Source organism: Ischnura elegans, chromosome 2 (genome assembly GCF_921293095.1).
Source record: "Ischnura elegans chromosome 2, ioIscEleg1.1, whole genome shotgun sequence".
NCBI lineage: Eukaryota > Metazoa > Arthropoda > Insecta > Odonata > Coenagrionidae > Ischnura > Ischnura elegans.
This window is the reverse complement of record NC_060247.1, coordinates 79815723-79842395: the sequence shown is the minus strand read 5'-3', so window position 1 is coordinate 79842395 and position 26673 is coordinate 79815723. Positions and strand designations below refer to the sequence as shown.

The window sequence follows — 26673 nt, the reverse complement described above, 5'->3', positions numbered from 1 at the left end:
GAAAGCGAGAAAGGGTTTGGGGAGGGTCTTCAGGTTCGGTGTGGGTTGGGGGTGGGAGGTTCGAAGGACGCGAAAAGACGTCATAATTGAGGAGGACCGAAGATATTGCGTGGCACAGGATTCTGAGTATGGAGATGAGGAGGAGGGTGGCGGGGTGTGGGGTGATGGGATGGGAAGAGTGGAGAAATTCCACGCAGGGAAAGAGAGGGGGGAGGCTGGCTAGAGGAGAGAACGAGAGGTGGGGGTGACGCAACGCTGAAGTTTAGGAGAGGAGGAGGTTCCTTCGGGGTGAGAGGGGGTTGAGGGGGGAAGGAAGGGGGATATTGCGTGCTCCCGCTCCTAACCCCAAAGGAGGGACCTCAAGGGGGACTAAAGTCGGCCAGCATTCGCAGTTGCACTCCGGTCTTGGCGGTAGACACAGTGAGAAAGAGAGGATTCAAAGAAGGTAGGTCCAAGTCAATGGAACCACTACGTTCCATCGCGATCACTCACTATTTCCAACTTTTACGCTTAAAAAACAATACGCGAGATGCCTCAACCGTGCTAACAATAACCTTTTTAAACCATAATCTCTCCTACTAAACTCCGCCCTAAAATTGTTGGCACTTTTAATTAAGCGAATCCTGTTTCCATCCATGACAAAATAAAGCCCGACACTCTTCAAGCATTTCGATTTTTAACCTCAAGTTCAGCCGATTTCGGTGAAGTGAAAGGATCCATTAACATTTTCCCTGCCAGTCTACCTTGATAAAGCTGAGTAATACATGCATTCCTGGTGAACCTTTCCCTCATTCCCTTATGTTGCTGACAATAATTTTTCCCCCGAGAGCAGTGTTCGTGTGACATGCGCGTATAACCTGCAGGGAGATGAGCAACGCACGAAGCCTACATTTCAGGAGAAAAGGAACTGACACGAAAGTGTGAAAGGGATTTTTTGTGTGCGTTTACAAAGTGTACGCGGAGTATGAGGGAAGAAAGTGACGGAAGAGATAGAAGAACGTCCCAAGGCGCAAACGGAGACAAACGAAGAGGAGAGAGGAGAGTGTAAGAGGGGAGAAAGAATGTGTTCAGTGTATTTTTTTTAGGGAATGGAATCCAAGAGATGCGGAGAAACGAAGGGAAATGTTTCTTTCTCGCCTTCTCCTGCTCTCCTCTTCGTTTCCATATCCGATAGTGGTGTCGAGGACTTGTTTTTCAGTCCCGCGGAAAAGGATTAGCGAGGAGGCAACTAAGGAGGAACACAGTGATTTCAACCCAATGGCCGTGCCTTGTGAGAGATGGCGCACGAAAAAAAAAGTAGTTTCGGATTGGTGGAGAGAGGTAGAGAGGGAACTCATCGCCAAAAGTGTAAAAATAGACGCCAGGGGAGATCGAATTTCGAATCGGACAGAAATGGAGGAAAAGTATTGGGCCAAGATATGAATCCTGCATGGATGTGGCGGTAGCGAGTCGACCAATGACGATTTTCGAGTGAATTTGTGACAATCCTCTAATCTTTTCTGTGCTCGTGACGGGGGATGGTGACACATTTCATCTCTTGGAATTTCCGACTGAGTGATGTTACGATTAAAAAAATACCTTTGCGAGAATCACAAAGGATATTTTAGGGTTGTATAATTTTCCACTCAAATGACACGCCAAAGATAATGTACTAGTGCGTTGGCCATGCTCAGTGAATCATCTATGGGAGCAAATAGTTTCACGGTGGAATTTGATGGCGTCTCAAAAATTATGTTTGAAAGTTACTTAATTGTGTTTTCACTCTCAGCTAATAAGACCCATTGAATTCCCTGAATTCTTCTTCAATTATGGCTCGAACCTCTACACGTTATAGTTTCCGAAGTCTTCTGACTGTAAATAACAAGTATTAAGTAAATGAAACCAATGAAAAGGCAACAAAACACCAGTTATCACGAACTAAATATTTACACGAGAAAAGTTTGTATGACTTCGATAATTACGTCCCAGGACCCATGAGACGATGAATTTTAAAAATATTTAAAATTTTCACTTGAAAATAATCGGATGAAGAAATAATAGTGTCGAGAGTGGAATAGCTTTATAAATTGAGGAAGATTAACTAGGTTGCGTGAGCGGTTGACCTCCCATCGAGTTATTTTTATTCGCTGACCACCCTACCCCATTTCCAAAAGGATAAATGCATCAATTGCATCTCACATTTAGTTAAATTGTTCATTTCTTAAGAGGTTTAAGTAAATGCATTGTCATATTTTAAAAAATAAATGGTGTCAATTCCTAATTTTTCAACTTAACCCAGCTGTCAATGGCTACTTCTACCAGATGGTCTCTTGTGCCTAAACACTGCGGCCTCAAATTAAAATTCGCGTATTTCTGCATGTTACTCACTGCATGTTGCAATATATGTTTTAAAGTGACATATCTTAACAAAATATTTTGTTAATTATTCTAATTAATTATTTTCATTTATTATTTTTTGTGTGCATTTTTTTTGGAAAATACTCTGCAAAACTAGTAATTATATATTTATATATTCAATTTTTTATTATTATATTTTTAATACATGATAGTTACTATATAATTATATGATCAACTATATTTTTTAGTGAAATTTGATGATTATCATCGAACTATTGTGCATAAAAACACTTTCACACCGTCATCAAGACGATTCCATGAATTAATCTTACACGGTTTCGTGCGAAGTGAATTTTTTTCATCAGCAATTCCCATTTGGTTATGAAGTCAAAAGCCATTTCACTGAAATTGCTCGTTCGGATCGAAGAGGAGACGAAAACGCTTGAATTTGGTAAAAATATGGATCAACGGGGTGAGCGGGAAATAAAAACCAATTTCAATCTTCGATGTGGAGATGCAAGGCAGACGAGGGAGTAGAAGGAAAGCAGACCGGGATAGGGCAAGAGCAAAGGAGAGATGTTAGCCTCATGTTGGGAGGAAGGAAAAATGCATGACATGAATACGCGGTGCGGTAAAGGGAGGATGGGGGGAGGATAATACACCAATGACAAAGGAGAGAAACTAGCTTCTGATTGTGAGAAGACTGAATAGAAAAATAAACTTGAAAATAGGCGGAAAACATTGAGAAAAAATGTTAGGAGGAGACACTTTAACTAATAAAAATATATTCATAACCTTCAGTTATTCTTATCGGAATCTACACCAGGTCATCGTAGTCATATTTGCCTACGTTTCGGAAATACGACTTTTTCCATTATCAAGGAATATTATTGTCTCAATGTAGGATTTCACAACGAAATGAATCGACCGTTTGACGGATACAGCAATAAAACTCAAGTGTCGTCTGATTGGCTGATGTTCTTTTGAAATATTTTCTGTACTTTCCTCACGTATTTCATGCAAATTATTATAGGTGTTCAAGCTTGGTGAGCTTATATGAAACCCTATTTCGCGGTTAAAAGTTTTCGAATTGTGGCGGATCTTAATGGCTTCCTTGATTATGCGGTCGCAGGAGCAACAATGTTAATTGTATAAGTTTGGTCGTTTTCCGTAACGTCGGTCAATAACCTTGAGTAAATCCCGAAAAGTATACCGGAATATTATTCACCATGAAAAATTCAAAGTCGTTCATATTTATAATCATCTATGCATAATTAACCATTATTCATACTTCACCCGGAAAACTATCATTAACTAAAATCATTTGTTTTTTTATCGGCATAATTTGCATCTAAATGCCACACACTTATGAGAAAAAATATCAATATAAACGGAGAGTAGGTAGGATAAAATAGGGTAGAAATGTCAGAAAAATACAACCAACCGAACGCAATTTGTTATAAATAGAAAATATAGGGAAATTCAAAATTAGACAGGAGGAGTGAAATTCACTCTGCAATGGGCATTCATTGCCTTTGTTTGTATCCCAGTTTGCGAACTGCATGAATATGACCCGATCCGAATGATTGAAGCCCGAGTAAGAGAGCCCGAGTCCTTTTAGAAGCACTAGTAAAAATTGGAAAATTAATTGACTGAAGATCAAACAAATAAATAGAATCTTGTACGTCCGGTGGAATACGCAATTTGTTAGCCTGAGAGAAAATCAGATTATTTTTTTACTTTGATTCAAATTTACCGCTACTTTTGAAAGAGGATGATGTGAATAAGTTGAAATAAAGAATAAACATTTTTACAATCCAATATTGGTTGAAGCAAGACGTAAAAATACGTTGTAATGTATAATTATGATTTAGTTCCGAGTCGCCCCATATCGGCTGAGTGGGCGTACCGCGCCACAGATTTTTATGACAGCAAGTTTAAACGTCACGAAAATAATTATGTGATTACATCAGGAGACAGCAATTATAAATTAAGGAATCGAAAAGTATGCCTTACTTGCCCATATGGCCTTTAAATCTCAAATTAAAGTAAAATCGGCTGATGACTCATCTGTCAATTTCCTGTCATTTCCATTTTCAATTATACACAAAATAGCCGTAATAAGAGCTAAATACGCCGATGCATTACATTAGCAATTAGCGAGAGGCCGTCGGACATCCAAGATACACAATGCCTTTGCCATAATTCTACGGTTGAGTTAATCATCATATAAGGTTGAGACATCATCATCTAAATTTCGAAATTATGTTCATACGTATCCTCAAAGTAGTCATCATGCATAAGTAAATACTCCACGACGAAAAGTAACTATGCACCACACATAGTCACATGTGGTCCTATGAAAGCTACTTATCCATGTAGTTTTGCATATTCTTAAGAGATTTAATTGAATCCAAGCAATTGAATCTCAATTACGAGGAATTCAGTTAGATAAAATTGAATCTAATCCTATCAAACAAAATAATTTATAAATCCCACGTAAACATCTTTCAATTCGAACGTTTGGCTGAAGCAAGATCATCACATTCTTCGAAAAAGCCTTATGTCATCACAATCGAAAATGCGTGAAATTTCTAATATTTCAATCCAAAAGAGACTTCCACCTCTCCACCAGAAAGGGCGTCCTTCGGCTCGCGGTGCCGACAAAATACGCGACTTACTTCACTCATGTCGGCCAAGGAGACTCGAAAAGGCAGTCTCCGACTGAGGTACGAGAGGAGGCGAAAGAGGGGAGGGAAGGGATAGGGTGAGGAGAGGAGGGGTGAGGAGAGTGGGATGAGTCTAAAGTTGGAACCACACGAGGGAAACCATTCGGTTAGTAGAGCCGCCGAGTGGATGTTTTATTTTTGGCCACGAGCTCGTCATCGAGGTGGGCGGAACGGGAGGGAGGATATCCTTTCGTGACTTTGTGTGAGAAGAGAATAAGGCGAGGAAAGAGAGAAGTAAAGAAGAAAGGTATCTGAAAAGAAAATATGAGGTAAAAGTCCTGAGGAGACAGAAAAAGCTAGATGAATAAAGAATGAATCACGCGATCACCTTTTTTCCTTCTCCTGTGAGGGATATCTCAAATTATCGCTGAAAAATGCTTGATTGAGGTGAACTATTTCAAAGATAGGAACTATTACAATCATAGGAATCCCCATCTCCCATTGAGCGCATCCCTTTCTCTGTTCATCGTGCTTCCCTGCGTTCTTGAAGACGTAATTTAATAGCCAACCATATCTCATAGATTGCTAAGAGCAATTTTAACGCTGCGTTCGGCTTTCATTGAAATGGACATTTTAAATACTGAAGAAATAGCGAAAATGGTGGAAATAGAAATCGACCTTCTTAATCGATTAAAATGGCATTATTTAAATGAAACATTCCAATATGTCTCTAGAAGTTTTAAAAAGTGATGTAACTTGTGATTGAGTTCCTACAGTAGCAATAATAGATAGTAAATCATGGCTTCTCTTCTTCCGAACCAAATTTTCTTCTTTCCTTACCAGCAAGCGTTCTGCTGCGCGCACTGCGTACATGGCTGCGGGAGATTTGCCGTTAGATTTAATGGTAGCGAACTTGGAAGTAACTCCTTTCTTAACCAAAAGTCTGTATGCCAAGCGATACGATGCGGTGGAAGTTTTCAATATTAATTAAATTAAACATTGCAATATTCCCTCGGGATTGTGGAAATATTGAAATCCAATGGAAATATTACAGTATTTCATTTAACTACGCCCACATCGTGCCGCATGCCATACGAGAAAATGATACCTTGAACTTTAATTTACTTGGTCCCTGAAGATTTATCCATGAAGGGGAGAAAAAATCAGCATACGATTCAGGCTTCACGGAGAGCGTGAAGGAAGACGGAAAATGTGAGCAGGTATTTGTCACCGTCCGTCAAGTGGTACGAATCTTTCAATCCGTGGCGATACGATGGGCACGATTCGAGTCGCAACCCATATCTGGGTCGGGAATCCACCCGCCGAGTGTGCCGCCAAATGATTCCTCCCTCCCTCGAACGCAGAATTCCCCTCGGCAACCGCCCTCCGCGTGTGGTTAGATTGGCACACGCGTAACGCGCCGACTACCTCGACGCAAGTCTGGTTACCCGCCGGAGCTATTCCGCGAACGATCCTGGGCCGCGGCCAAATAAGGTTACCAACTGATGAACACCTACCTACTACATAGCGACTTGTTACCGGTACCCGTCAAGAACTTTAACTCTGGAGACGACAAATTAGTTGGACGACTGAGGATATCCTTTTGGCGTGGGCTCGTAGGTACTGTGGCAAGCCAAAAAAATGGTATTCCGAAATTAAGTGAGGAAAAGTCATAAATCACTCGCGTGAACTGTCTCACTCATTTTTTGTTTTTTTCATGTATATTCTTACAATGCCAAACAGCGTTCGAAGCTATAAATTATCCAAGGTTTGAGAAAATTTTCAAAAACTGATAATATTCAGAGATAAATTCAAATTAGTCGATGTATATTCTAATATAGTCCACCCCGCGTTTTCCCTATTTTAGAATTCAGTAACCTGGTTATCTGCTTAGAATAATATAATAATCATTAAATTACTTCTGAGTAAAATTAAGAAATAAATTATCACAGAGGAATGGTTTAATTGGCATCTCCTCTCAATATGTTATGAATTATTCCAATATTTATCAGAGACTCATAGGAAGTCGGTCTCCATATTTCCATAGTAGAGTATTTTTAGTATAATACATTTTTAATTCACCGTTAGCGAAGGATACAAATGTACTAGCACACAAAGTAAACACCTCAGATACCAAAACGTTTCGCTTCAGGTTCGAAAAAGAGACGTGGCATAAAATATCTTTTTCAAGTAATTTCAGTACCTATTGAAGAACAATTTGCATTTTACAAGGTAATTTCCCAACTGCCAGTATATATATGATGCATAGAGAAAATTTACTCTCCACAGAACTCAATGGCTGAGACTATAGCCGTGTACCACGCACATGATCAACTATCGCCAATTCAACCACGAATGAAAAATTTGCCGCGAAAAAGATGGGAAAAAATGGAAATTCGTTTATAAGTGCTTAGAATTGAACACCGTTCGTAAATATTTAAGTGGCTGATCATTCAAGTCGAAAATCAAGCCACATTATATGATCCTAGAAGGAAATGTTTCAAGAAAGAACAATATCCCATGCATTCAAATTGATTGATCTGACGAAAATGGCCAGATACCCAATGTTTTTGTTTCACGCGGGCTATCTTCATCGCATGTTTTTAAGTTCAGTAGTAAATCCTCAATGCCGATAGTGGAAACGATATAAAGGTGGAGGAATGGCGCTCATATACTTTAACAGGTTTTTTTGAGCGATTTAATTTTTGATATCAATTTAAAGAACGATTTTTATTGCTTGAAAACCTTTTTTGAATTTCAGTGAACTTGCTATTGGTTATAAATAGCATTGGATATGTGGCTTTAGTTGTATAGAGGAGCAGTGCATGCTCAAAAACTAATATCGAATAAGAAAACTACAAATATCTCAAAATAAAAACTTAAGCAATTTAACTATATTTTCCAGAGTAATTTGAAATGATTCCGCATTTTTCCATCGACAGCCACCTTCGTAATTAGCATATTTATGTCAAAGAATAAGCATAAAAAGCTGCGTTCATTTCATTACGTTCAATGAAAAGAAAATGTTCATGCAAGAAAATAATGAGGTCGGCGAAGTGGCCTTATCTTTTATCGCATAAAATCTCTCATTATAATCCACAATGAGTCATTCCCTGAAGCTAAATTTTTAGTTGTTAATTGATGCCTTATGTCACTTCCAAATTACGTACTAAAGTAGTGAGAAGTTTTAAAATACCGTAGACAGGCCTCTCCATTACGAAACATAAAGGTCATTAAATGAAAGTAAAAATATAGCTTACACTTTGCTTATGCATATGGTAATGACTAAGAGAGGAAAGTGGAAACAAAGCCCGTCCTTTCACACAAAATATCTATAAAAATGTGAAGAAATTTAGAGAAAAAAATAGGGATGAAAAGGTACATGACAGCGGCCAGCATTCAAATGTAAATAATCAAGGTACATGGCATTCACTAGGTTTGCAAAAAACACGATGGATGAGCGACTGGAATGATTTGAACGTGTCATTAAATTTCTCATATTTACGAAGAAGCTGATGGGAAGATTAAATACGGCGATATTTATTTCCATCATTCAACAATGCCACACCCCTAAAGAGAATTAAAAACGATAAGGAAGGAAAAACAACATTCATGCGGTATTTTGTTATGGACAAAAGTAAGCTTCACAAGGATATTTGATGGAATACAGCGGAAGAATTAGTAAGCATATTTACTAACGCAGGGAAGTAGACAAGAGGCGTTTCGGTTTTTTAAAAAAGAAGATACGACATGAGATTGAAAAATCTCATTTTTTCAGACGCAATGATTATCAATACGAAATCAAAGAGCCAATCCAGGACAGCAGATTAAATATATTATTTAGGCAGAGAAAAAAAATTCGATTGAACACTATCGATGATTGATAGAAGTACAATGCGGTCTCGTATCAAAGAATTTACGTCGAGTATGTCACGGTAGTCTCAACAATAAATTAGAGAATGCAAATTCATTAACGCCCATTGTAAAAGTCATTTGACCGCATAATTTCACTGCTGAGGTCTAATTCTATTCGATCGCACGAAATAATTTTAAAATCATGTATTTTTCTCGATTGATCAGCGAGTCTTATTTCACCACTTCTATCTTAGATAGTATATCCCCTTAAATCTTCCTTCCTTAGACTTTCTTAAATCATATTTCTTCCTGTTCTTTCGCTGATACGAAACGCAAATGAAGAGCGTCTAAGAAGAATGTCTAACGACGTTGAAGCACGCATCATTACATTCCCATCCGTCTGAGTTGAATGAACGTAAATAAATACCAGTCGAAAAAAGAAGCAGACAATAGCTAGATTCTTGCGAATTAATTCATAATTTCAACATAAACCTGACGGTAGATTTATTTGAGCACTCCAAGTAAACTACAATTATTTGCCTTTCCTTCTGATGGAAGGCTTTTAACAAAATAGTATACTTCCACAATCTATCATTACCTACAATACCATTCTGCCCAACATCAAATACTTTTAGCGACTCTTCATGTTAGGCAATAAATGTCAGACTCGAAGAAATAATTGCAAATGTGAAGGGATGGTGAGTGTGGGAGGTCCTAAATGCTTTGAAATTGAACCGATGATGATGGTATAGGGGAGGGGAGGCGCGAAGATCGGGCACGGACCATCATCTCCCGTGGGGCGAGAACTCGTCGGGCAGGCAGGCAGAGCCATCCCAAAAATACAACCCGAGCTCCTCCCCACTGACCCTGATTCTTTGTGGCCTAGGAGACTACGAGGGGACTGTCCCACTCCCCTCCTTATCTAGGCCGGTCGGGGACATCCTCACCATTATTACTTCTAGCGAAAACACCCGGTTAAAATTGAGCTGCCGAGCAGGAGAGCGCCTAGAAGATGTTTCCACTGGAGTTAACCTTGTCTCACTTTCCCTCGCGTTCACATCCTCTCACCGTGAGTCATCTTTTTCCTCCTCCCACAGGCTGGAGATTCCGGGAGTCAAAAGTAAACAAAGGTATATTTTAATTTTCTTCCTCGACGTCAAATGGGTCGAAAACTTTGTGACTCCATGAGAAGGACGCATCAGACTAAGAATACGTAAGATTAACTGTGCCACGCCTTGGGACATTATAATCTTTCATTTTACGGTTTCATTGCCATTCGACTAGCATTTCCCAGAACCAGAACTGTCATCTTATACAAGAGATATACTTTACGTCTCAAAAAGCTGTCGGTGATTAGGTGAATAGAAGGGGAGATAGAAAACACAATCGCCCGACTATATATCAATTGAGCGATTAAAAAAAACACTGTCTTAATACAGTTCGAATGAGTAGGTAAATACAGCTTCTGATTTCAACAATTTCATGTTATACTTGAAAATGAACTGACGATCGAAACGCGTCGCACATTATAAATAAAGTTGCGGAAAAACTTCTATTTATTTATTTCTTAACTTATTAATTTAAAAACTTCCATTTATTATATTTTTCATTGAATCAGGATGTCATTCCGCTACATCTCGTCTACCTCAGTTCCTTTTATTCGGGTTAATTATACTTTAAACACAAATGATTTTCTGTTGACACCCATCGTCTATTAGCTGATGTGAGCTTAATTAGACGGCGCCAACAGATTCTTGACTGCCAATATCGTTAACACCCAGATTTCAACCTGAAACTCTCCTAGGCTTGGCTCTCGCTTACCCCGCCCACCACCGAGAAACCCTCGGGAAAACATGGCGAAAGGATTCTCTTTCAGAAAATCTCTCATGAGCCACGAGGCTTAGCCAGATGGCATTGGGAGAAATTTCCGTAATCCGCTTCGACTCTCCGACCGCTGACGCATCAATATCCCTTACCCGAGGGCTAACGGTGCCAACTCAGAGCTTCGGAGTGTGAGAAGCAGGAAGGAATAAAGTTGGCGTACCGAAGAAGTCAGCTGTGGCGACGACGCATAGTGACTTTGAAGCTCTGCCACAGGTGTCGTCGAGCAACAGAACGCGTAGGCTCAGAAAAGGCAGACAGCACTCCAGGTGCTCAGTCATTGAGCTTCTATCGATGTGAGTCACCAATTTAAAAGAGAATTCTCGTCCCACAACAGATTCACTGTTTATAGACAGAATAAATTTCACGAAACTCCCTCTTTCAACAAATCGCCCTACTCAATAATTCCTTCGAATGCAAAATATTTTGAGTGTTTCAACACACGAGGCAGGGCAAGGGAACTTTTAGAAGGGTTCATTCCTGTACTGATAAACTAGTAGGTGGACCAAAGAATAAAAGGAACTGTGGGGCAACATACGCCAGGGAAGCACAATGTGGACATGTCATTCGACATAGTAATTACGTGAGAATAAATTAAGGTAAATTGAAGTTAAAGTCCCCTGAGGAAGGCGTAGAGGCCGACTTGGGCCCTAGGAGCTGATTATGGGCACAAGGAAGAAGAGCTTCAGGGTGTAAGATCTTAGATTTTCCCGGAGTATCAACGCAGAAAGGATTTTCAAGTTCTCCACAGGGTAATTGACTGCATACCTCCCGACGTTTCGAGGAACGGCTTGCTGAAGATGAAGAACAAGTCGATCTTCGAAACGTCGCGACAAATGGATCCAACTACCCGGTGGAGAATCCGGAAATCCTTTCCGTACGAGCATCAGGTAACTGAAGGAATTACCTCGGGAAAGGGTGTAATGAAGGGATGCAGCGCGATCAATCTTAGGATAAGATTACAATTAAAAATTAAATAACGGATCTGAACATTCAATAGCTGGAACAATTCATATACCTGGCTCAATCACACACCATAGGACGTAATTACAGCAGCAATTATACCCAAGTTATAAACTGATATTATCTTCGTTACTGAACGGTCATGTCGAGGAATATGGGCATATTTATTTAATATCTCTTCTTGGAAACAAAAAAAACTGAAGGATAGCAATTATTTTCAACGCGTGCACCTGGGAATGGCATTTAAATATCGACATCAATTACTTAATTTCATTCTGAGAAGCCCAACATCGCGAGAATTACTTGAAATACGAAATACGAAAAAAATGTAATATGAAGGAATTACTTCATATTACATTTTTTTATAATTAGTAGCGGACTCTTTCCTCCTTATAATTCATTCAAGTCTTTTATTTTATTAAAATATAATGAGGAAAATTTAAAACCAAAGTTTTAATTTTTCCTCGGACTCTTTCCTCATTCTATATTAATAAATATAAGGTGCAGTATGGAAAGCGTTGCGTGCTGATAAAATGGCAGCAGCAAGGGTGAAAATATCATTTCTTATGCGTGAACCTACAATTATTTATTCTGGTACCTCAAAAATTCAGCTGAATTGCACGAATGACTGGTATATAAAGGGGAAACTGAAAGGTATTTCAGTACGATTGAATAAAGGAAAATTGTATTAAGCATTTTTGAAGAACTGCTTTTAACTATGTTAATCTACCTGGAGGTAATATATATTGATTGTAAATTGGACGTAAAAAACTAATGGATATTTATTAATTAATATAAAGTTGTGATTAACTTACTTTCTTCAGTTGATTATTGCATGGGTTTTTAAATGCCAATCAATTAATATCGATAATTTATTGATTTATATTTACGCAAAAACTGTTGTGTTCGATATACCGAAGGTATAAGAAATTGGGCGTTCTCTGTAATTTTAGGTTTTACCTTGTAAGCAACCATTCCCATCGCCATTGATTTTTATTTTTTTTAGAGAATACAAATTTAATCAAATGTTTCTTTTCATTTCAGATAGTTCCCTGAAATAGACCCCTGTATTAACCGAACGACATGATGTTTAAGAACCACCTGGACACGATAGGACGAAATGAGCCGATCCAGAGGAAGGCAAAATTCTGGCAGTCCTACGTCAGAGCCCTTAAGGGTAAACTGAATATTATCCTTTAGAATTATGGGATTTTGCGGATGAACAGAATTTTTCTTAGCAACGACATTTTTCCTCTTCCATTAATCATTCACTTTGCTTCTAAGAATCCACATTTTGCGCATAATAAAAATAAGAGTATAATGCTATTAAATCAGCGCAACCAAAATATACGTACATTCTTAGGACCTATCACATTAAATTGTATTTTTTCTATTTGTGTGCCGATATATTATTAAGTACTCATACATCGTGCAAATTTAAGTAACGAATTGGTTTGCCGTAGGGAAATCATAATGTCTCAAATGGTATTAATATGAACCGGAAGCGATAACCGACGCCTCCGCATTACTCTGCCTTTTTTTGTGTATCTATTCATATCTTTAGAGTGTACGAAATGTGCGGCAACAAATTTCCACGTGAAAGCCCGCAAGTTCTTCAAGCTGCTGTTAGTTAAAAGAACATCATATAATTACCTCAAATTTTAAACGTTAACCACTTCTAAACTTTCCCACAATAATTATCATTTAATATTTGGAATGAACAATGGCCAACTGAAAAAATCAAGAAGCATAAGTTTTCGAATTTTATCAATCCAACGACAAGAAATTGTATGCTTATTGAAAAAGTTAAACTTATACACGCAAATCGAGATTGAATTATTTCTTACGGTTTAGAATCAAATTATATGATAGTCTCATATAGCATCAAAAAGTAACTGTCACTCGAATGAATTTAGGAAGAATAAGGCATTCTAGATAAATCCATAGGTGAAATAATTTCCCTCTATCCAGTTTCGCTTTTTTATTTTTTATTAATTTATTACTACATTACTTATATAAATTGTTTAATATATACCATCAATTTTTTCTTTCATTGGCGATCCTTTTTGCACCGTCAATTCTTAGAGCACACCTACCAAAAGTATCTCGATCTAAACTTCCTTGAATTACAAACTATCCTCATTAAAATTCGGGATGACTCATGAGAAAAGGGTAACAAGTATTTTATGACTGCTCATAAAGACAAAAACTGGAGCAACGCAAACCAATTCAACGGTTCATTTTCGGGAAAAATTCGAACAGACTTCGGAGATTAGAAAAACCAAACCACTGCACCACCCTTTCTCTTTTCCAGGCACAGACGACATGAGGGCTCCAGAAGGCTCGTCGAGGCCACGCAGCATCTTCCGACCCCTCTTAAGCGACTTCCCCACATTCAGCTCAAAGCTGGACACATGGCCCTACGGCCAGTCCATCTACGCTGATCCAACCCAGCCATACGATAGGATCCACGTGCCCGGTTATCGTTACCTGCCCATCTCCAGGGAAACTTACGGATACACACCACGTAACCTGTACCCAGATAGGTACAGGCCGGGTATGTATCACCACTGAGGCTCTACAAATTGAGGCGCAACCAACCCCTCATAATAAACCGCCCGCCCGCCAGCCTGCTCCGCCCTACCGCCTGCACGATCAACCAAGCTGCTGCCATCTCCCGTTGCAAATAGTAACTACACCGTTCCGACGCACGCTGCTGTTATCTCCCGTTGTCGATAGTAACTACTACACCGTCTTTACACGACGACTGCGTTTGTGAGCATCAACAGAGCAACAGGTTTTTAAAAAACAGAAGGGGGGGGGAAACTGGGCCATCGGCGATCTTCTAAAATCCTCTCAAGTTGAGACGTTTTTAACAAGGGGTCTATCTACATATTTATAAAATGCTCTAAACTGAACAAAAATATATAATCAATTTAATCGTGTAAAAATCGCCATCCATATGAGGGAATATATAACGATTATTGACTCATCACAGGTCAATCGGAGAGAGCTTCCGAAATGAAAGTGCGCATTATGATATATTATATATATTTATATATATGTGTGGCTATTTTACACATATATTTTTGTAAACGTACGTTAAAACTATTTTTTCGGAATCTTAATTTTATGATTTTCTTTTGAAATGAATTGTCAAATTGGATTGTACATAATGAATTCAAATGTACTTAGGAAATTGTTTTTTTGGTCAATAAACACATGGCCGTAAATATTTTCCCGGCCTTTATTTTTTTATACATGGAACATTCAAACCTTGGGTCAATGAGAAAAGCCTATACTCCAATAAAACCTTTATAAAAATCCTTAATCCTACCCTTACCCTCACCTATGAAAGCAATAACTAAGTAATTTCTCTCTCTCTCTAGGCTTCTCGCTTATTCATCTCCATTGTTAGCGGCGGTTCGTGAATTAATTCTAAATATGTGAAAGACATGGAATGTGAATGTTAAGATCACTCAACTAACAAATAACAAGTTGAGATAGCATTTGAGAAAAGAAACTCGACCATCAATCTGATGGAGAGTTTTCTTTCATTCAAAATGCAAGATAGTAATGTGAATAGCATAGTAAAGTATTAATATCACTTGTGTTTAATGGATTAATTCTCAGTCTAAAATTAATTTATTAAAAATTTGTTTTCTAACTCACTGATCACTGTTAATAATCAATGGCGTCAAATTTTCAAACAATTAATGAATTAGAAACCGCGAGGCATAGTCAACATAGTTCGAAGTTACTGAATACTTCAGGCCACCGAGTAAGGGCAATGAAAGATGGTCACGGTTTCACTGCCATTACTAAGTATCGAGAAAGAGAAATTTAAAAAAATATATATATATGGTCTTGAATTTATTTGATCCAGTAGAATTTCAGTTACATTGAAATCACTGATCAAATCTTTTTTCCTATTATTCAAAGTATTCAAAATATAATAATTCACCCGCCATCCTATTCCTCGAAAGGAGAGCTAGCCATCTAAACCTACAATAAAAAAATTCTACACACAAAAAGAAAATCTAGTCCTCATTGGGATGCCAGTGGATGATACCCACAATCCAAGTGTAAAAAATAGCAACGTCTATGACGATACGGCAAAGAAAGAGAATCCTGCTTCCATTAAGAGTGGCTAAAGAGGTAGCAGAGATTCACTCACTACCGGGCACGTCGGGAACCACCGGCGAAAGTCGTCAGCTGATCAGGTACGTGTGTTTTTCTTTTTTCAAAGAAGATATTATTGAACGAAAATGGGCATCGCAAGAATCACCTAAAGCAATACTGCCAGCAATGAAACACAGCATAAAGAACAGTATACACACTGAAAAATTAAGTCCACAAAATTCAACTGCAAAAATACCATTGGATGCACTGATATTTCTTCAATCCTTGTGGACCCAGGATATACTGATTCCAGGAGTAACATCATATTGGATGAGTGAGTTGTATAAAGGTCGAGTCCGGTAGAATAAATAACACCGTGTGAGGGTGAGGCGATAAGAACGATCACACCTTCAGTCCTAAGCAGACAGAATCTTTCACTCTTAAAAAGAGAGTGGTGCTGATACTGACAAGAAGGATACAATTATCTATAACTTAGCGTATACGAATGAAGACTTACATAAAATCAAGACGAGATTTTCAAGAAAATTCTTGCAGCTAATTCTGATAAACATTTTCAGTATTGCTTTATAAATTTGCAGAAATTTCCCAAGATCAATTTCCCAAGACCATGAATACTAAAATAGCATCAGCTTTAACTTTATTGATATCTAAAGGCATTAAACTTGTTCGAGATAGGAATGGGCATCATCCATGGATGATTGTTTCCAAAAATTAAGTCATTCGAGCTGAGCCGTGACCAGATTGTCAAAGATAAAATCAAAAAAGTAATAAATAACAGTAATTACGTCTGGGTAAGTATTTTAGTCCTTTTAATACATAGTAAACTTATGATTAGAGTAGCAGATAAGAATACAATCGCTTAGTTCCGCCGAGTCTCCAAAGATAATCATAACATTTTAGTAGCAATCAAAGAAAATATAGAAAAATATTTATATCAAAATGAGGTAAAGATAAAAATATTTCTAACACATTTCATAACACAATATTTGTAGATTGAAAACTTAGATTAATTAAATGAGGCCCACTGTAACCCTGATTAATTACATACTTTACTCACATTCAGATGAAAAATACTTCTATGTGACTGAAAACGTAAAACTTAACCAGCATTTTTTTCATTAATCAAAGAGTTGAAGGTTACTTTTCATATATTTAAGCAAAGCACTGACCTAGGCAAAATAAAAAATTACCCACATATACATCTTTTACCATAAAATCTTATTAAATTAAAGATGTTTTTCAAAGTATCTATCCAAAGGTAAAGCAATTTCGGATTTCATAGTTGTAATTCCACGTGTCTGACTATTAAAAAAAATCACCTTGAACTTCCCTAGAATACATGATTGATACTTATGAGAGAAATTAAAATTACCTTAGTTCATTGTGCTTTTTACTTAAGTTTGTGAAAGTTTCCTGGGTTAGAGTCATTGAGGACAGGTGTACTTCATGACTAATATAGTAATATGAGAGAAATTGTAGGAAAGAGCTCGGCGTTGGCTTTCACTGACACCAAACAAAATATCCAATACTGTTTAGTTGGTTTTCTTTCAAAGCGTCTTTATTAGGTGGGAGAGAGGGGACGAATGTAATTCGTTGTTTCTCACAACCGACCACTTATCAAGAAATTTGCTTTGAGGGTATGCGGGTTGTCCATATTGGTATGTATTTCTTTATATTTTTATTCAATTTTAACGCATCGAAAAATCATGAATTTAATTATAAGCTATATATGTGTTTAAGTAGAGCTGAAATTTTTAGTCATTGTGGGTTATTACAGCCGTAGTTTTCATGGCTTGGTCTCCGTAGGCATTTGTCTCCGCGATCTGCCTGATTCTTCGAAAATAATTACAAATTTGGGCACTAGCGGTAGCTGTTTATAATGTGTGATTTTAAGAATTTTAAGATTGATAATATGATGATGATAAGAAATGTATAATCTTAGACCCTTATCTAAGTCCACAATTTTTAATGGCTGACATAATGTCAAAGGATAGGTTCCTCTGAGCTACATAGTTGTCTCCTAAGGGGATGCATGGCGGACAGTCGGTAAAAAGGAAAAAATTCGGGGCAAGATGAGCCTGAGTTAAGTCGGGCCGAAAATTATTGAACTAAAAAAATTAAGGACTAACTATTTCATTCAATCCACAGTATTCAGGAGCATAAATTACTCGGTTTAAGTATTAATACTTGATTAGCGGATATTTCTATTTTAGACATCTTTTTTGCGGTAATTTTAGGAGTGAATTAAGCCCCACACCTACTTTCATAATATTTTATATCCACTTTAATGTAATTTTTCGTTGCGATTTTTGTGATTACTCTTTCTAAGATCCAAGAGAAACAAACTGCGTTTCAATCAGAGATAGGAAAAATATGTCGCAAAAGCAGCTACCACCTATACTAGGGGTGTAGAACCTATGTCAGAACACGTTCCTCAAGGGGCACTCTAAATAATCCTTTACAAGCGGAGATGAGAGAGCGCTACGGATATTCCCAAAGACCTAAGGTGAGTTTAGATTACAGTGCCCACATGGTGACTGAAGTGGCACGCAGAATTTTCTAAATAATATGGATATGTGGAAAAAGAGAAACACAGTATATATGAATGGCCATCAGAAAATTCCCTTTAATTTCTCCTTTAAAATTAACAATATTTGATCAAGAAACAGGCAAAAGTTAATATCTAACCAATCTGGAAGATCTAATGGCATTCTTTTCATACATTTCTCACTTAGTCCTGCGCAGTTCTTACGTGTGAGGTCCATGAGTCAATCTTGAATAATTGCTAACAAGATTTTTCTCGTTGAGGGTCGATTGGAGGAACAAAAAATTCCAAAATATCCGGAAAAAGAGTATTTGAGCGAGGTTATAATTGACTGAATTAGATTATTTTTACCATGAGTACATTTAATAGTCAAGAATAGGGAAGAAACATTTTGTAGAATTTAAGACACAAAATTAGGCTGGAACTTGTGTCGACCATTTTCCTCGGTACCTCATAATTTTGGCCATGTATCGTTAAAATAAATTCACTATCTCTGATCTAGGTCATCACATAATCCTATTTTTGGCGTACACATATTGAGGACCAAAGGTTTGGAAAGAAATCTAATCTTACGATCATTTTACTTCGGCTGACAATCGTGAAAATCAAAGATAGTCAGTACTTGCCGTGCAGGGGGCATTCATTTATGTAGCAGCCGAAGTTGCCTTGTCTTTTAGAAACGCCAACCACATTTCCGCAACATAGTTCATTTCTTTTTGGGGCTGGGGCTCAAATTGTAAGTAACCTGCAAATAATTTACAAGATCACTTAATTCATAATAACAACAGCTCAAATTCAAAATCAAAAGATAGAACGAGAGTTTTAACATAGAAGCATAAATATAGAAGAGAAATAATACCGGGAACTATACTTTTTGATATGACTCATGGTTCTGTGTGCATTTAAATTAATGTCACCTCATGCAAATATTTCCAAGACTATACGGCAAATGGATATTACTTTGAAAGATGTCCGTCACGCGAGGGGAACTGAGAATTTCATGCAAAACGTATTTAATTTAGGCTATCCATTACTAATTTTTTTTTTTTACTGGCTGACCTGGCGGAATTCATACCGGCTATTAATCAATGAACAGTTAAGTTACAGCATTTATAAATCAAGAGCGGCTGTATCGATTTTGTTTTTGACTTATCATAACAAAATAAGGAAAAAATTCCATAAAACTACATAAATAAGAATTGCAATAGTTTTTCAGAAAGACATTTTCTTTATTCAATCTAATTGGGCAGACCGAGGCACATTTACGGAAATTAGGAAATTTTACTCATTGTCGTTTTATAGAGGAGCAAACAAAGCCAGCATTTTACATATTCAGTTGCTGGCCTACTTGTGTTTTTTGAACCTAAAAATATGTTTTTAGATCAAAGTATGTTGCGCAAATTTGCTCCCTTCGAAGGGCAAGTTTATGCAACGCTAGACCGATGCTCTACCGTTGCTCAATTAATCGTGAAAATAGCCCCTAGGGAGCAGCATTAATATGCTATGACTAGTGGCGCGCAAGTTATAACTCGGTTCTTAGATGTGCACAGCGTAAACGTGCCCCGTGAGACCAGAAACACCATGTGAGATGTTATTCGTCTTCGCGAATGCAAAATGAATTGGAATTAAAAGGCCATATCGGATGGGATCATGGGAATCCTCGAAATGAGAACTTCCACATAATTGAATTTTCCTTTGGGTATAGTCGCGTGAATCACAGTAATTATCAGTTTTTTTTATCATCAAACGCTTTCCATTACATACTGTTGGTTGGTTTAGGTTTCGAAGCGTCATGACTACCGAGCCAAACTTCAGCTGTAAATTGTGAGTTGGTAAACCAAGCACATCCTAGAAGTTTGAAAATTCAGATGAATTGTTGGTGACCTCGTCTTCGTTTGTTACACAAGAAATGAGGGCTCAGGGGGAGCCCTTCGAGGATACAACACACCGGGGCCGGGACCCAGTAATTCAACTCATACGTCCGATCACCCGGGGAGGGGAATGGAAATGGGAAGGAAAAAGGAAATAGGGGCCGCCGCGATAGGAGCCCGTCGACGCCTCTGGGATAGGGATAAGGTTGGAAGGGAAGGGACGGGGTAAACACCTTACCGCTATAGAAGCGGAAAGGGCCCACTAACTATGGATAATTGGTGACTTCGTCTTCGTTTGTTGCACAGTCAGTAGATTTGAGTGAATGCAGAGTACCAAAGATTTGATTATGATCTACAAAATTTAAGTCTTCCACATCTTCGTTCTTAGCCGCCAAAATTGATCGCTCACTCAGCCTTTTGTGATTTTTGTGGTTACCATTCGTGTTCGGGAACACTTAGTTGATGAGCTCATACTCCGATGAAACGAAATTGCAAAAATTCCCAGGAAATGAAATCAATCTGCACGATTCGTTTACAGGAAAACGATCATTACCGATAGTCAACAATTTCTTAGATGTTTGTTAACACACACGGTAGTGACTGGTAGCTAACAGTAGTAACGTTATTGATGACGATCTAACTCCAGCTGGGCTAAGGTCAAATTTAATGATTTCATTATTGTTTCAATATTTTATTTTTTAACTATTAAGCTGGGATTAGCTCAAATTAAATTGTTTTCATATTATTACAATATTTTCATATTTTTTAACCATTAAAATGTTTTAATATCGTTACGAAGCTCAGTCATCAAATTGGTGATAACAAAACAAATAATCTAGTTTTGACCTACTTGGCAGCTTTTGAAGTGCTAAAAATTCATTAAAAAATACCCCTAAGGTCAATATTTCTTTGTAAACCTCTAATATTTTTAAATGTTTATTCTGTTATCTGGGACAGATAAGAATCCAAAAAAACGAATGTTATTTAAATCGGTACAGCCGTTCTCGAGTTATAAATGGTTTTACAAAGTTATACGATGCACGACTATGTTTTAAATATATAGAGTTTAACTTCAATTCGATTATCTAGAAGTTATAACACCATCATAACGAAAACACAACCTTAGGGGGGAAAATAGGGCGATATGCAACGCAATCCCGCTAATTTTAAAATACTTTTCAAGGAAAATTATTTAATATTTTACGCGGTAGTGATAATTATCCAGAGTAATATAATAAATTTCATTTATCATTACCATTCTTTCCAACATGTCATCACGGCGAGCACTAAAACTCAAAATGACAATGACGTCCTAACAAAGTATAAGAACTGGGAAAATATACCATCTAAAAGGTCATAAAGTACGCTGATTATTAGTTGATAATACACTCAAATATTAGCTCAAAACTAAATATAGATCTCATGTGTACATGTGGTTTCAGATAAAATATCAGATGTTACGAGGTTGTTGCTAACCATTCTCTTCTTTACGAAGTTTTGGTGGAAACGATTGCTTAATAATCACATTATTTGCATATGAACAAAATAGTAAATAAAAATGCAAAAATGAGCTAGGAAAAGTTGTTTAATAATTGAAAATCGTTATGCATGTGCGAAATTAGGATCAAATCAATTTAAGTCATGGAAAATTTATAAATTTATTACCACTAAAACATCAGCTACCACCTAAGCCAAATTGAGGGTGTTTGAGTTCACCCAGAATATCTTTTGGCAAGGAAATCTGCTTTCTTTTAGAGTGTATTTTAAGCTTTATTTATGAAAAGCTCATGCTATGACTAGCTCAATTATTATAATGCGGTCTATGGTGCTTATGGAGATCCGGGATAGCCATTCAGTTACATTCATATATTCTGGTTTCGCGCCCGTCTCTTCTGCTTCCTCCGAAAGCATTCCGGTTGGTAAAAGGGCAGATAATATCAATTGGGATTGTAGAAGGAAAATATACAGAAATATATCTTGCACAAGTACAATCGAGACTTGTTAAAAAAAAAGTCTTGCTGTATCAGTAGCACATCATTCTAAATAATCAACACTAATTAAAAATAACCGAAATACCATCTACAATATCGTCCAAATAAGTCAAATGATAATCCATTGAAAATATTCAAAAATATAATACGCATTATCAAATATTCTCAATTAAGTTCACATAATTTTAGTCTTCTGTCATTTTAACCTTCCGTTATAAATCCAGCGTAGCCAAGGGTTCATCTGCATCTTTTTACTACCCCGCAAGCCTCACCAATACGCGTATGGGGGCGGAACTAGAACGCCAACTATTAACAAATAAAAAGGAAATGCTGTAACGAAGTTCCACCTTGCATTTATTAAAGTCCTTTATTTTTCGGGGAAACATTAATTCCTATATCTATCAGTTCGGAAAAATATCTCTCTAAATTAATCGTTCCTGTGGGAAATATAGTGCGGTTCTAATATGATGTTCTCTGTGTCGCTCTGAAAGATATCCATCCTCAATTTCTCATGCAATCTAAGCCTAGCGCACAGCCTCCGAGTCTCTAGCGGTCCCCAGTCTAATTCATTTAACATCCGCGTAACGCCTCCTGTACGTCCGTAGCAGTTTTTGACGAATCGCGCAACTATCCTTTGTATTTTAGTAAGCTCACGGATTAAGTCTTTCTACACCGGTTCCCATATATTCGCTACATAATCAAGTTGTGGCCGAGCAAGTTTGAAATAGCACCTCTCTTTTCCTATTTCGTCCGAAAGTCCGGGTTACCACCCGCAAAGGAGTGTGGTACTAGGGGGTTTCTTGGCAGGCTGATCTCCTCGTCGAGTTATTGCATTATTTGCTTCGAAAAAAACTAATCATTCCTAAAAGATATACCACATAAATTTCACATGGGGAGAGATACTAGCAATACATTTCTTAATTTCCAAATGTATGTCGTTGTAACTTACGTGTTTTTTATATGATCTCTCAAACGGAAGTATCTTTCCTCATAATTAGTTGGAGGGCAAGACATCACCAAATCTGAAATCGGCCATTTCTTTCTTATTAATGGTTATAGAACTAGTTTTTTTAACCTCTCCATGTTTATTTCAGAGCTTAATGACCACGTTTTATCACAAGAAATTCAACTACTCAGGAATACTCAAGGAAAATGACGCGTGCATATTTATCAAACAATTAATTACATTTGTGACCAATACTGCAGGACTTAGCAGCTAATTCTCTCATAGCTTCATTTTCTACAAACTAGGCTATAATTTAATACCGATTTGGACGCTTAATGCATTTTAATTAATGCTTAATGCAACTTTATGTCTACATACATTTTTAATAATAGTTTTGAAGATTTGCCCACTAATATTTTTATTTGTATAATTAAACAATAAACGTACTGTACTAGGGCATCTTTATTTAAGTAGCCTCCAGATATTGAATACAAGGTGATTTTATCCATTCGGTGTAAGGAAGGAGTTGAGAAACAAAATAGTTGGAAAATTCGGAGTCGCCTTTACATTGATAATCTATGCTTCCGATTCCAGAGACATCAAGTCGCCATCGTGTATTATAACTGAATAACGTATGTATTTAAAAATATATGCTGTGGCTTTAACCATATTTAAAATATTTTTCCCGCCTATCCACGATTTGACAACCTTTGAAATGTTTCACTTTTCTCAACGAAAAAAATAAAAGTGAAATGCAAAATATTTCCAGTCAAAAAACAGCTTGAATGGGGTGTGGGTTTTCTCGACGCACTTCACGCTGGAAATATTTACGATGATGTATTTTCGAAACCACCGGAGCAGATCACTTCTCCAAATTTAATGAGGCTGAGTTCCACCCATCCGGTCATTCTGTTTGTAGGATCATTCCTAAAAATACCGGGGCATTTCCTAACGCGTCAAAAAGCTATATCCGAACTCTCTGCATATGAAATACGACGTAATATCAATGCGTGGTTTGAGCGGCACGTGAAACTTATACGATGACACGGAGAAAAACTTACGTGGATGGTATAATAAAAAGGCGGAATGATGATGAATTGGTATAGTAATGATTAAGTAACTGACGTGATTGTTCTTGGTATGATGTTTCGGCCTCTAGTCTTTTTTGTCCGTAAAATTCTCAGGAACGCTATTCCTTGCACTTGAATAAATTATTTGAGTGAGGGCTATTTTACCAGTAATTTTCTAGTCAGATATTATCACCATAAACCCCCCAGCAGAAGTTACCGTGCGATTTAAGGGAATAATTTTCAAGGTAAGATTCACCGTAGTTTCCAAAACCGTGTTAAACTTACCTACTCCCACACAAGCCCATGGAATAAATATAGGCGTAGCAGAAATTAGGCTCAATATTTTCTCTCCGTTGTGTTTATTTCATTCTATTGGTATCCTCATCTGGCTTTCGACGCTTCTCATTCATTACCCTCGCACATCTCTCTTCCCGTCCCATACCCTCCCCCCTCTCCGCCATCGCCGTATCTTGATCGGTTTCTTTTGCCAGCCGAGTTTTCTGCGCGTGATTCCATGAAGTTCTATTCATAGAAAAGTGCTAAGGGAAAATTTATTAGTCCCTATATACATTTCCACACTTTTTGGACATAAAGACTATGCAACGCCGGCGCCGCGGCGGAGTGGAATTAAAAGCAAAAAGATGCATCGCTTGGCGTGGTCTCCGATAAATATAGAGAGTGTGTAATGGGTTTAGGAGCCCATTACGTACCGTGCATAACTCTTCGGCGAGGTTGGTTGGATTACTGTCCAGTTGGCTGATTGGTTGTGGGCTCTTAAGTAGTATTATGAAAATATTTTTTCATCTTTTATCATACATAATGACTGTTGATTGGATTTTTTACCTGTTAAGGTGTTGTTTCACATGCAAAAAATCAAAAACAAAATTTTAACAATGCCATTCCTAGAATTACAATGGTATTTTGAAGGATATGAGGTACAATTGGATTGACACTAACATTCAGGCCATGGAGGACTAAAATATTACTTGGAGACATCATGCTCGTCGAAGTAAAATTCAGTGGAAGCCTGGCGTATGAACTAGCGACACATTCGGGGGACTTGGTATCGATTTCCCGCTCAGGAAACAGCGGCGAATCCACGAAAAGTTAAATAGAGCCACTGCGATTACCCTCCCTCCTCTCGAGGCGAAAAACGTAATAAAACCATCATTATCATCATAGGATACTCCATACGCCCCACTCTCGCCCGATGGCATGGCGTATTAGTTGACTGGATGGTGGTGTGGGGGCTATCAGTCGATTAGTGTGGAGGAGTTCCATTTGGCTAGAGTTTTGGCCTCCCACACCGTGGAGAGCCAACACTAAAAAGGCATTCCTCCCATCAAAGGGCCAGTTTTAAAATCTCTGATTAATGATAACCTTAAGATAATACAGCCTTAAAATTTATCTACAGATGGTTGAAAGTTCTGGTTAGCTTTAAGTTTGATCTTAAACAGAAAGATAGTTCAAAGTTCTCGTAATCTTCCGTACTAGATCAGACTTTAAGCTAACCAGAACTTTCAGCCACCACCAGGTAAAGCATAAAGTTGTATTATCTAATGGTTAGCGCTAACCAGACATTATAATAACCAAGAGACTTCGTATTCACGTATTCAAGATTCAGCGTATGCTATAATGGAAATAACTTGAAAGACATTCTTGGCCGATTGTGATTAAATTTTTCCCAAATACGGGAATATAGTGGTTTAGGTGAGGTTAAAGTTACAACACACAATGTTAAACCGATTCAAATTTAAGACAATTATCATTGGAAACGCAAGCCATTTATAAAAACGATCGATACGTGGAGTAGGAGCAAGCAGGTAAATTACAATGCGATTGATGAAAATTACTATGCGATTAATGAATATATTCTGCGAACGTTGTTAAATATTTATTTTTTTGCCCGGCAATATTTAATAGATCCATTGCTACCTGAAAATCTATCTTATGTACTGACTTAGGAACCTACCATGCGGAACTTGATAGTTTTCTCCAATCGCCTAGAGTTGAGAGCCAAATGATCGTTAAAAGGTAATAAAAAAGTAGTTCATAGATGCAGAAATAAGTCTCGTGTACTATTTACGCTTTATTCACTCGAGTTCCTATTTTTGAACCGACACCCACAGCAAAAACGAGTCGAAATGTTAGGTTTTGCGTTGACACGCAGCGAACATTATGGGCATCACAATAGCAAATATTGAGATTTCCTTGCCTAAAGCCTCATTTTTCTCGTATATTCCTCATTTTTCCCCGTGGTTCAATCGTAATCAGTATTTATTCTCTTTAATAGCTACCTATTGGATAAATTTATTTTTATTTAATCTCTTAATGGGTGAATTAAAAGGTACAATTCTAGGGTTGATTAGAAAGTGAAATAAGTTATACATACTAAATTTGGT

At 37.5% G+C, this 26673-nt stretch overlaps 1 protein-coding gene across 1 annotated transcript in view; it reads left to right on the top strand.

Annotated features, from left to right (window-relative positions):
* The first annotated feature begins 339 nt into the window (after positions 1-339).
* Positions 340-26673, top strand: part of LOC124154042 — a 40186-nt gene continuing 13852 nt past the window's right edge. Inside the window, exons 1-3 of the mRNA XM_046527525.1 lie at positions 340-445; positions 12750-12882; positions 14020-14262. Coding sequence (XP_046383481.1) covers positions 12789-12882; positions 14020-14262 — 337 coding nt within the window. The 5' untranslated portion in view covers positions 340-445; positions 12750-12788. The remainder of the gene's footprint in view (positions 446-12749; positions 12883-14019; positions 14263-26673) is intronic.